At 46.9% G+C, this 12676-nt stretch overlaps 1 protein-coding gene across 1 annotated transcript in view; it reads left to right on the plus strand.

Moving 5' to 3' along the window:
* LHPP (phospholysine phosphohistidine inorganic pyrophosphate phosphatase) overlaps positions 1 to 12676 on the plus strand; it is a 72467-nt gene that overhangs the window by 20883 nt on the left and 38908 nt on the right. Inside the window, exon 6 of the mRNA XM_074545371.1 lies at positions 2801 to 2892. Coding sequence (XP_074401472.1) covers positions 2801 to 2892 — 92 coding nt within the window. The remainder of the gene's footprint in view (positions 1 to 2800; positions 2893 to 12676) is intronic.

Consider the following 12676-nt stretch of genomic DNA (forward strand, 5'->3'; position numbering starts at 1 on the left):
ATCTCTGTTTGCATCCTGCATGGGCTCCAGCTTCCAAAACCCCCATCTGAGGGCTGGCTAAATCAGGGTGTTCTCCTCTTTCTGCCTCCTTCATTTCCTTACTCTGTAATTCCTTTCTGGTCAAACATTTTTCTGTGACCAGTTAATGAATGCTGAAAGTCTGTTTGTGGACAAAACCTACCTGAGGTTCCCACTCACCACCCCAACAGCATCTCTAAATATTTATTGGTTTTGGCTGGCACAGACAGCACCAGTGGCACTGCTGACTGTGGGGATTTTATTTTGCCATTCCACCCCAGATTCCTGGGGACTGTGTTGATCTCCTCTGTTCTCCCTGCCCCTCTGGGCTGAGTCTGGTGGAATCCTTTGAGAGCAGTGTTTTCCCTCAGCTTTGGCACATGTGCTTTATTTGCTGTGGCTGTGCAGCCACGCACCACCTCTCACCATCTTCAGGAAATTGAAATTGCACCCAGAGACTCACTGCATTTTTTGTTCTCCTTCTTTTTAGTTAATTTGTAGCCAATTTAAAAAAAAAAGTAACTTTTGCAGAAGGATTGAACAGATTAATGGTGTGATCCCTGTGTAAAATGTGAACACAAATGGAGATCTTTTAATTCCAGCTTTCAGTGGCTATGTGACCTTTCAGTTTTATATCTTTCTCTCTCTTCTTACCATATTGCAGTCAGAGAGGAAGTTAAACCCAGGTTTGACAGGTAGAGTTTTTTTATTTCCCTTGACAGCGCACCTCCTGACCTCTATCTTCTTGCCAATGATTTTTTAAATCCTAAATGATTTTGGAATAATTGCTCCTCCTTTAGTGATTATTGCCCTTCACTGATAGTAAATCTGTGAAATCCCTGGGGGCTGGAGCACATTTTTGTATCCGTGTGCCACAAGCTGGCCTGGACAGGCATCGCTGCTCCGCTGCAGCTGCACTTCCAGAGCTGCAGAGTCCTGCAGGGAAACTTCCCTGGATGGGGTCAAATGCAGCCCTGGTGAGCAGGACAGGGCTTGCGTGGAGAGGCTGCCCTGCTCTGCCCTTTTTTGTCACAGGAAATTCTTTCCAGGGTTATTAGGACTGAAATTGCCTTTACATCCCGAATGTTGGGGTTTGGGCTGAGCGAGGGCGTGGGGTGCTGCAGGTCTGTTCCCTCTCACCCTCAGGGAGGTGTTGGGAGGAATTCTGTAAGAAAAGGGAATTACAATCTCTTAAAGCCAGTGGTTGAGAGTGATTAAATATCCTGGAGCAGCTTGGGGGGAATTGGTAATGGTGCTTGGCTGGCGATGGTGTTGCCAGGTTCTTGCAGCTCTCCATGCAGCCATGGAATTATTCTCTTTTCCTTTTCCACATTTACATGCTTGATTTCCTTATTACTTAACTCTAACCTATCATTTTCTCCCCATTTCATGCTGAATTGCTGGTTTGGAAGAGCACTAAGGAAAGGTGAACTATCTACAGGAGAAACTGTCCCAGATTTACTCGTTTGTAGCTCGGTTTGGTTTATGAATCCTCTCAGAAAATTTAGGTATTTCCTTTACAGGCAGTGTAATACGTGGGAGAAGATCCTGTTGCAATTAGATAATTCATAAAAATAGCTATGGAAGTTTAGTATTTTTATTCTTCAAACAAAACAGAGCTGGGGATGGAAATTCAGGCAGGAATGTCTGGAGCTGGAAGGTACCATGGTTGTGAATGCCAGGCAGTTAAATTCATGAAGCAAAATGCTGATTTAAAAGATGAAAATAAAATAGTTAAAGATGCAGCTAGCTCTCTATTAGACAAAATTCGGCTTCAATACAAAAGTTAAAAAAAAATAAATCTGATTGATAAACCACATTACAGAGTTTCAAATCTGTGCCTCCCCAGTTTTAGGTGCTGCCTCTGTTCTCTGCAGAATAATCCAGAACACCTTTGGGAGGTGTAAAGCTGATTTTTTTTGATCATTAATGGAAAATTGCTGTTTTGTGTATATACTGGGGTTTGTTGAAACTATAAAATGGCATTCCCCCAATCATTTTGAATTTGAAGAATAGAATAAATACAGTAATTTGTAATGCAGGATGATAAGCACTTGAAATTTTGGTGATGTGATTGTCAACAGAAAGGACTCGTTGGTTGATGCACTCTGATCTAATAAATATCTTTAACAGAGGCAAGAAGGTGCTCTGTGCACTCTTTTTATTGAGCACCAGACAAATCTTAGCACAACCAGTTACTTTTTTGGTAATCCACTCACTTTTGTTTATTAATATTGGCATATACTGAAACTGATGGTAACACAAACAGTGCTAGGCCTGTACACATTGTGTCATTCTGTGCAAAAATGAATAAATTCCATTTTGCAGTGATTTCCTGAATTTCTGTATCAACCTGAGAACAGGTTCGGATCAAGCTCTCAGTGATTACAAGCTTAAGCTTTTGACCAGCCTGTAGAACAGCAGATTTAAGAAGTTAAGCTTAATTTAAGCTGCTTGGAGCATAGCAGGAATGGATTGTTATGAAGAGAAGAGGCCTAACTTCATAAAACTCACCATTTTCTTTCAACTGTGCCCCAAATCCCTTTGATTTGTGTGATTGATTACAAACTGCACAGGTGTGTGCTGTGCCAGTTCACTGCTGGAGGAGCTGTGGCATGAATTTCCCTCAGGGCAGGATGACTTTTAATCAATACGGTGACAATATTATCGTGTTTAATTTGTCCAGTGGCAGCACTAGGCCTCAGCTCAAGCTGTTTGTTATGTCAGGGGAGGGTGACAGATGGCAGAAATGAACTTTTGCTGTATTTCACTGCCCTGACAGGCCATCATGATCGGGGATGACATTGTGAATGATGTCGGGGGAGCCCAGCAGTGCGGGATGCGAGCGCTGCAGGTGCGGACGGGCAAGTTCAGGTCAGTGCAGCTCACCCTGCTCCTCAAGGCTTTGTCCCTGCCTCTTCCCCATCCTTTCCCCTTGTTCTCAATGTGGGTTTGCATTTCTTGTCTGCCCAAATACCTCCTTGTGCAGCACAGACTTGGGTGGATGCTGGTATTTTCTTGTTGGAGAAAACCTGTGTGAAAGTAGCAGGAGGGGATCAAAGCAAGACTGTCTTTGATCTTTTGAAGAAATCTTTTCTGCTAAATTCCTGCTGTATTTATTTTCATCAGAGCACACAGAGCTGGTGCATTTCCTGGGGTTTGCTTGTTTTTTTCCTGCTGCTGCATGAAAGTGTTGTACACTTGTCTGAAACCTATGACAGGGGTTATATTACTAAACAGGACATGACCCAGTGCTGAGCAGGTTGGGTTTGAGGGCAGCTCAAAATGCAGTGCAGAGATCTGTCCCTCCACTTGACACTCTGATAACACCAAAATCTCATTTTGGCCATCTCCCCTTATCCAGAACCATGCCTCCTTCTGGAATGGTTCAGCCACACCCTTTGCCATCTGATGTCATTTGTGTTTTCAGTTTTTCTTCACTCTCAAATCCTGAGACTGTAAAAGAAGGATGCTCCTTTGGGGAGGGATACAGCACATGACAATTATGCTTGCCATAAACTATCTGAAAAGTTATTTTGCTTGTTTCCAAGTCAATCTGTTCATAAATTTTCCTTTTTAGTTTGTGTAAGGTGATAAAATAATACCCTGTGCCTGAATTCTAATGGACCAGTAAGTGATGGTTTCTGAGGAAAAAAAGTCAGGTACAAGTGTATTGCATTTTCTAAAATTTTAAGATAGTACATCTGAAAATCAGATATGTGTCTGAATAAAGCTTGGGAAATCCAAAAGATTAAAAAATTATGCTTTTTGGATTATTTGTAATCTTTGTAGTCCCAGGAGCTGGACTTGATGATCCATGCAGCTCCCTTCCAACTCAGGACTTTCTGTGGCTCTAATCCCATGAGGTTCCTAATGGAGAAAATAAGGATGTGGTGGTTGATTTTATGCTGATATGAATGGGATCACTTTGCAAATCCCCATTTTGTTGCCACACAGATCCAGTGCCAGCAAAGAAGGTATCTTTGCACACAGAGGTGAATTAGGTCTTTGCTGCTGACCAGAACTCTCCTGTTCCATGCTTTGACCATCATGAAATGTGTCATGAAATGGTGGTGTTGCATCCACACTGCTCAGGCAGCTGGCACAAACTCTGTGCACACAAACACACATAAATGTGTGTAATCCTATGTGAGAGAGGCATTTTCCTGTGTCAAGTCTGAGTCATGAATTCACAGCTGAAAGGAGTAGCTGGCTGTCTGTCCTGGGTGGGGAACAAAGATTGTGTTTCCCGTTTCAGTGTGGGGTTGATGCTTTCTCAGCCCAGGCACTGTTGCAGAGCAGTCAGACACAGATGAGTGTCTCTCTCAGGTCCCTGTGTTGTGCCAGGCCTGCTCTCAGCACTGGGAGCAGAATGAATGAAGTAACTCCTGTTTGCCAGGAGAGGTCAGAGGTGTATCTGTGTTTTTCAGACTGACTTATTTAGTGCACTTAGAAAAAAAGGCACACGGTGAGGAGAGACAGAAAATAACAAGTGATGGGCGGGATAAATTAAAAATAAATAAAATATAATTATTTGGTGGTGAGGTTAGCTTAAAATCCGATATATAAGATATACAAAGGTGGTGTCTTTGCCTTTAGCCTTTGATGACAGAGTTCTGTGCTGCACCCGAGCACCTCTGGATGGCATCATTGCCTCAGTAGCCAAAGCAGGCATAGATCAGTCCGAGAAAAGCTATAAATAATGAAACAGGATAAAACTTCTGCTGGCACAGATCAGGGCAAAAGTTGGGAAGGTGAGGGGATAAGATTGGTGTGTTGGGTGACCTGACACAGGGTGAATAGCTGTGCTGGCCTTTCCTGGTGTAAATTGTATTTGCAAAGGGTCAGTCTGGGCTGCAGGTTTCTCCTGTCTGTTTGTCCCATGCCCAGGACAGACCAGGCCATTGCTGCAGGCTCCTGAGGGCTGTGGGATGTGTCAGCATTGGGAAATGTGGTGCCAGTTCCAGAATTTCTGTGCACACCTGGCCACATCTTTCCCATCTAGGGAAACAACATGTTCTTGTCTTCCAGCTCAGGGCATGTGCTAATTCCACTTGCAGCTAATTGGCCTTGACATCAAACCAATGATTCCCACAATAACTATTGATTCTGCAATGCTGTGTAATATCCTCATTCCTTTTTGTAGCCTGCAAGTTAGAGCAGAGAAAAAATGACTTTGAGGCTTTTCCAAGTGTCTCCCTGTGCCTCTGGAAGCAGCTTCCAGGTGCATCAGATGGATCTTGGCAGGGGGAAAGAATTGCTTCCCCCCTTCTACTCGATGTTATTTAAAGATTTTGATTTGTAAATTTGTAAATAATGAATTTTCCATTGCTGGTGTTTGGCAGCAGCCAGGACCAATACAACAGTTGGGGCAGAGAAGTCTTTTAGGCTAAGGATTGGGAAAAACAGGTTCTGTCGTTAAATGAAGTTATAAAAGTATTCTTAAAAAATATTACACACATGATAAATTCACTGCTGTCACTGTGTAATTCAGTGACACTCATGACAATTTCTGTGCAGAAATAGTCACCTCTTGCTGCTCTGCAGAGAAGGAGCATCCCTCCACCCTCCCTTTCCTGCTCCCTGTGTTACCAACCAGCCAAGATGAACAATTTTATGAATTCTTTCCCATCTCCTGGGTACCAGCAGTGGGCAATGAGAACAAGCAGGCAGACACTCCCCTTTGTGCAGGAACACAACCAGAGGCATTCCTTGGGCCTCACATCCTGATCATTAAACCAGTTTCATCTATTAAATGGAAACAGTTCCAACCCACATTTGCACTGTGAAAAGTTGTGTTACCTATGTGTGTGTGTATGTATATATATATATATATATATATATATATATATATATATATATAAATAAATTTTATAATAAGTTATACAGTAAGTATAAATATATAATACATATAATCATATATAATATACAATAATAATATATAATATACAAAAGTTCTATAATAAGTTATACAATATATATATAGTATAACTTATTATAAAAGTTGTATTCATGTTGGTTAATGTCTTAAGCAATGCTTATTAAAGCTGGAGTCAGTGAGTTGGTTGTGATGGCTGATTGCAGGCAGGGCCAAGGCACAGCCTTATCACCCTTTATTGCGTAATCAAATTATGGTTTGCTCTGTCTGTAAGAGGATCTTCACATGTTTTTATCAATTTCTTGACCACAGTTTGGTTACCATAATATTTGAATCAGCTTTGCAGAGGAAGCTCAGAGTAAATCCTGCAGTGCCTTAGTGTGCACAGCCTTCCACCTTCCCAGTATATTCCAGTGTCCAGTCACAGAAATCACTAACTCATGCATGAATTTAATTATCTTCAGCCTAAAAGAGAAGTGGGAGTTTGAGGGGGGTTTATTAGCAGGTAATTTATTTACTGGCAGCATAACAAACCTTGAGGGAGCAGTGTGTGCTCAGGACACAGCTGAATATCAGAAAAGAGATCAATCTGCAATGAGAGCAGGAGAAATAAAGGAGGAATGAGGAATGAGTCAGGTGAGTGAGGAAAAGCAATATTCCTCAGGAGCTGTCCCATGACAGACCCTGCAGTCAGCTCTGTCACCTGAAGGGAAGGGAAGCAGTGTGCACTTTGCAGAGCAGGCTGGCACTGACCACATCAGCTGCAATTCTGCTTCCCCTCTTGCCTCACATCCTCCCAGCTCATGCAGCAGCAGAGGCACTCAGGGTTCTGTTTCTCCTCTCCTGGAGCTGATGAAGGCTGCAAGGGGAGGAGCTGGTGCCAGTTTCTGCCACCTGAAGCCAGAGGCAGCAGGACTGGGGGCACACGTGGCTCAGCTGGTTTGGGATATGGGACCAAAGCACTTCCAGGCCCTCTCTGACAGCACCCAAGGCTAATGGCCTTTCTTCTTTCATTCCCTTCTGCTCTGGTGCCTGGCTGTCTTGGCAGGACGTGCTCTGGCAGCCTGGGCTGGCAGCCACCCTCCTGCCCTGCCTGAGCAGCACCAGAGCCCTTGGCAGCTGCTTGTCCACAGTGTTTTCCTTTCCCTCCTGCTGCAGGTCCTGAGCAGAGCTGGTGCTGGGGGCAGTTCAGGGCTTTTCCAGGGCTTCCCACAGGCTGTGTCCATCTGCACAGCACCTGTGACCTGAGCAGCACAGCCCAGGAGATCGTTCTCACTGGTTTTTATCCCTATTTTTATCCCTTTTCTCAGCAGAAGGCTGCAGTGAAGCATTCTCCAGTGAAGGAGCCTTTCTCAACACTTGTTCCTTGCAGAGCATTGAGCTGCATCAGCTTGTCCAGCCTTTGGCAGCATTGATGAATTCCATACCAATGGAAAGCCAGTTTATTTCCTTGAAAATGCAGATGAGAGTGCTGAGATGTGCTGTAGAAAGGGCACAGCTGCACAATTAGGGTTTCATTAGAGATTTCCCTTTTTTTAAAGCACAGGTTCCTTCTCTCTGCTTGTCTTTTTCCTGTAGCTCAATGTCCTCCAGGCTCTTTAGTGCTGCAGGGAGTCCTCTCAGACTGCTCTGATTGATAAAACCAAGGCAGAGCATTGTTCTCAAAGGCAGAGAGAAGCAAATAAGAGAGAGACAGGCCAAGTCAGATGCTGATGGAACTCCCTTGAAGCAAATGGTTCAATATCTGAAGTTTAATCTGGCTTGTGCTGTAAACATGCTCAGGAGCAGCAGTGCCAGAGCAGTGCCTTGTGCTGGCACCCTGCAAGCACAGAACACCTGGGCATTCCTGTTTAAATGCTGCTCTGTGTGCCCATGGATGCTGGAGAGTCCCTGCAGGCTTAGCCAGTGACATTTATTTTTTTCTCTATGAGTGGGTTCAGCCAAAAACCCAGAGTGGCTGCCTGCCATCCCTGGAAGTGTCCAGGACCAGGTTGGACAGGGCTTGGAGCAAGCTGGGATAGTGGAAGGTGTCCCAGAAGGTGGAACTGGATGGGATTTAAGGTCCCTTCCAACCCAAACCAATCAATTCTGTGATTCCAGCAGCTGCAGAGGGGATGCAGGTTTTGTTGGGGGAACAGGGGCTGCCAGCCCCAAGGCACAGGACCTGCTGCCCTCCTGCAGCCTCTGCTGGGCTGGCTTTCACCCCTTTGGGAGGGTGATGGGGCTCACAGAGTTAAACACAAAGCAGCAGCAGTGCCAGCTGTGGGTGTGCTGCAGCCTGGGGTGTGTGAGGGTGCTGCTGTGCTGCAGGGTGGCTCACAGAAGGGTTTGGGGTGCAGGGCAGCCCTGGCCCTGCTCTGGCTGGGTGCACACAGCCTGCAGCTGGCCTGGGACGTGACTCACAGTCACACTTTGCCCCCAAACCATCCCATTGTCACTTGTCTGTGGTTTGCTGTGGCTGCCACGGCGGGGTTGGTTCCACCTCAGCCCTGCTGAGAGGAGCTGGTTCAGCACACGGGGCTGCTGCTGCTGCTTGGGGCTGCATCCTCTGGGCCTTGGAGCCAAAAGCCTCCCTACAAACAGGGTGTGTGCTGGGAGGGGCAGAGCAGGAGCCTGGCTGCTCATCCCAAAAGCTTTTCCTTACTTCACTTGCTTAAATGGCCACAGCACAGGCACTGCTGATCAGGGGTTGCAATTAGGGAAATGAGTGCAATGAGTCTGATGAGGAGCAGCTGGAGGGGCTCAGCCTGCAGAAAAGGGAGCTCAGGGGGGACCTTCTTGGTCTGTAACTGCTTGGGAGGAGGGTGCAGCCAGCTGAGTGTCAGTCCCTTCTCCCAGGACAATTGGAAATGACCTCAAGCTGTGCCTGGGGAGGATTAGATTGGATTTTGGGGAAAAATTCTTGACAAAAAGAAATTTTCAGAGAGCAATGGTGGAGTCCCCATCCCTGGAGGGATTTAAAAGCTGTGTGGATGTGGCACCTGGGGACATGGGGCAGTGGCACTCACAGGAATTTGGGAGGCAGGGTGGGCTGATGGAGCTGTCAGAGCCAGGTGGGTGGGTGAGAGCTCCCATCCCCATTCCCAGTGCAGGGACACATTTCTCACTGGGAATTCCCAGAGGGCTCTGTGGGCAGCACACAGCCAGCAGACTCATGGAATAACAAGAACTGTCCAGCTCAGCTGTTGGCTGCACAACAGAGTCCAGGCCTAAAAATAAGAGGATGTTTGACCCCAAAGTGAAGGATTTTCACTTGAAACCCAGCCTGGCACCCAGCCAGGGTGACATCATCCAGAGGGGAAGTTGGAAAAGCTTCCAAACTCGTTGCTTTCCGTGGAGAAGTGCTAAATGCATGTGTCAGCAGATAATCAAACAGCACATTTGCTGTGGCCATGAATCAGGGGCGAGAGGGAAGGACCTGAAGGGGGAGGAACAGGGTTGGAGCTGCAGGTTGGAAAGGAGTTTTTGGGAGTGTTGTCTGTGTACAACTCGAGGATGGATGATAAAGTCCATTCAGGCTGAGTCTGCCCTGTGAAGATGACATTTTCCTTTGCTTTGAAGTGTGCTAAAAGTTACTGTGCTGCTCTCAAGGGTCTGGCTGTGAAACCACCCAGTGGTGTGTGGTGATAGTGGCCACAGCTGTGCATGATTTGGATTTGCAAGTGCATGGACACTGCTGGAGGTGGCCATGGAAGCACCTGAGATGGCCAGGTGCTGACTGACTGCCTTGCTTTTGGTGCTCTGATATTTGAATCAGCTTTTCCCAGGCTAACCTTCAGGGATTTGGTCCAAATCAGTGCTCACATGGCATGGGTGACCTTGCTGTTGTTGTTCTGTGCTTGAACACAGTTCCTCATGTTTCTGTGCTGAGCTGCTTTTTCTTGTGTAACAGTGACAGTGTGTATGAAATGTGGCAGCTTTCCTCTGGAACTTGGGGTCTTTTCCCTGTGGATGCTGCCTGGCAGCTCCTGTGCTCCCCCTCTAACGAGGACACCTTTCCCTCAGTGCTGAAATCTGTAGCTCTTTGCAGAGGATGAAAGCTGAGTGTGATATGAGGACTCTCCTTTATCTGTTTTCCTTCTGTCTTTTAAATTCTCATTATGTATTTATGATGCTGTTGTAGCAGGGATGCCTGGAGCACAACCATGGGCACTGTTTGGTCTCTGGGTCCCCAGTGAAGCTGGAAAAGCTGCTGTTGTTGTGTAAACACTGTGTCAGGAGCTGATTCCATGTGTGCTGCTGGGCATTTTCACCCCACTCTGATAATGAAGAGGGAAAGAGTTTTACCATGTCAACACAGACATCTGATAGGAAACCAATGTATTGGGTAGAGACTGAGAATGGGGTTCAGGCCCAGCAGCCCTTCCTTCTTGGGGTTTTAGCACTCTGAGCTCATTACAGCAGTGACACTGGCTGTGTGACACTGGGAAATGACGTGGCTATGGTGGCAGAGGTGAGCCTGGGGCAGGCAATGATACCCAGGCAGGGTCAGGAATTTCCATGCCAGCATCAAATACGAGGAGGTCAAGCTGCCAGACAGGGGATTGACCATTTTTTCCCATGGTTTTACCTTTTTTCTGCATGAAATCTTGAAGCCTGACCCAGGGACAGATCTCTGCTTGCAGGCAGGCAGTGAAACCTCTGAGCTTTTGATCCCTGGCACTCCCGATGAGGCACAGCCCAAGAGAAGCAGCTGGGTGAGTGGCAAGGGCTAAACCTGAGCAGCTGGGATAAATCTGGCACTTCAGGAGTGAATGGCAGCCCTGCTGCAGCTCCAGCACAGACCTTTCATTCCAGTGAGCATTAGTGGAGCTGACAGACGTGAGAGTGAGCACACGCTGCACGAGCCAGCTCTCGTTCTTGCAGCCGGAGCTCTTTTAGTTTTTCCTTGCTGCTTGAGATGTTCTAGCAAACACTCGACTTCCCTGTCATCCTTAAACTATGTGGAAAGGTGGGGAGTTGCCTTTTTACCCAAGCAAATGGACTTCTGCTTTGAAAAGTCCCTTCCTGCAGTTTTTGGCATGACCGATCACTCTGTTCTCGACAGCCCCTGAGTTTTGTGATGCAGTAGTTTTGTACAAAGCTGTATTCTTATGTGCATAAGCTTTTGGAGTTCTTTGAAAACACATCCCTAGATGTCTGTGCTGTTGTTTTAAGGGAGAGTTGGAGATGAGGAGGGAGAGGGTTCTGGGCTTGTGAGACAGTGGCCAGAGGCGCTGGCAGACACACGGCGCTGGCCAGCGCTGCTGCACGTAGCACAAGCTGTCAGATCACATGCAGATAAAAATACTGCATATTAAAAGACCATTACAGCATGAATTGAGCCATATTGTGCATTTACTCTGAGGAGCAGTGCTCGATGAAACACTTACATCCCCTTCCCTGTGCTGAATCCTCATTTCCCCATTGCACACTTGTGGGGGACTCACAGCACAGCACCTTCCCCTCTCCATTCTCTATTTTTCTGTTGTCTTTCTGGTGCTTAAACACAAACATTAATGCATTTATTTGTGGAGCAGAGCTCTGCAATCCCTCCCTGTGCACACAGGGCCAGGAGGCAGAGCTCAGAGCTGGCACTGCCCACAGGGCTGGGCGCTCACGTGCTCGCTCTGCAGGGATGCGAGCATTTTGTGCAAACATATGTTGGAAATGCCACTCGTGACCGCCTCAGGGGCAGCGTGTGGGCTCAGCCCTGCTGCAGATGGACTCCCAGCTGGCCCTGGGCAGGCACTCAGAAAATCCCAGTGCCCTGAGGAAAGCCTGGGAATCACAGAGTGGCAGGGCAGAGGGAGAACCCGCTCCTCTGCGGGGCAGCACTGACCTTTGTCATCACCAAAGCATCCCTGCCTCCCTCCATCAGCAGCAGGGATCAGGCACAGGGGCTGCTCTCCCTCCATCAGCAGCAGGGATCAGGCACAGGGGCTGCCTCTCCTCTGTCCTGGCTCCTGGGAGAGCAGGGAGAGGACAGGTTTTGGCTGAGGATGTGGAGGCCGGCTCCTGTTCATACACATTGGGTACAAAGACCTCAGTGGAAAAAGAGGGGGAAAAAAAAAACCTTGTCTGCATTTCAATCAGCCTAATTAAAGTGGCTTTTTGCAGGGGCTGGCAGGCCCAGAGTGATTTGTGCAATTAATGCCTTTTGTGTTTGTGTGGTGGGGTTTTTTCTTACCTCACTCATTTATGGGACCATCACCTCTGTGTAATTTGTGCTTTTAAGGTTAGAAATGAGGGGCTGGATGCTCAGCTGCTCCAAGGAGTGGAGTAAATGGGGAGAGCTCTGCTGATTTACACCTGTGCTGCTCTGGATGCCTGGAAATAGCTTAGCAAGTGTAAAAGAGGGGGACAAAAAGGTTTCTCCATCCATCTGGAACACATTGCATCCATCAGGGGAAGGAGAGGCATTTGTGAGAGTGAACGCTTCATTTATCAGTGCATGAGCTATTGAAAAGCCTGGATGTAGCTGGGATAATTAGAACCCAGATTAGTCTTCTTGGAATGGAAAAGTAACAACAATCCCAATTTTACCAAATCCTCTGAAATTTATTGCCTATTTGTTTAACACCCCAGACCCTTTCCTACAGCAGGGGATCTGACAGATTTATGGAGGTGCAGTTTGGTAATCTGAATACTTGGGAGTTCATCTGCTCTGGTTATTTTCACTGTCACCACTTGGAGGCCGTGGGAACTGGGGATGCACATGGGAGCACAGGCCAAGCATCAGCTGGAGCATCTCAAACATTCTCCTTCCACTGGGCTCTGCAGGTGAGGAGCACCTGGCCA

Source organism: Zonotrichia albicollis, chromosome 7 (genome assembly GCF_047830755.1).
Source record: "Zonotrichia albicollis isolate bZonAlb1 chromosome 7, bZonAlb1.hap1, whole genome shotgun sequence".
NCBI lineage: Eukaryota > Metazoa > Chordata > Aves > Passeriformes > Passerellidae > Zonotrichia > Zonotrichia albicollis.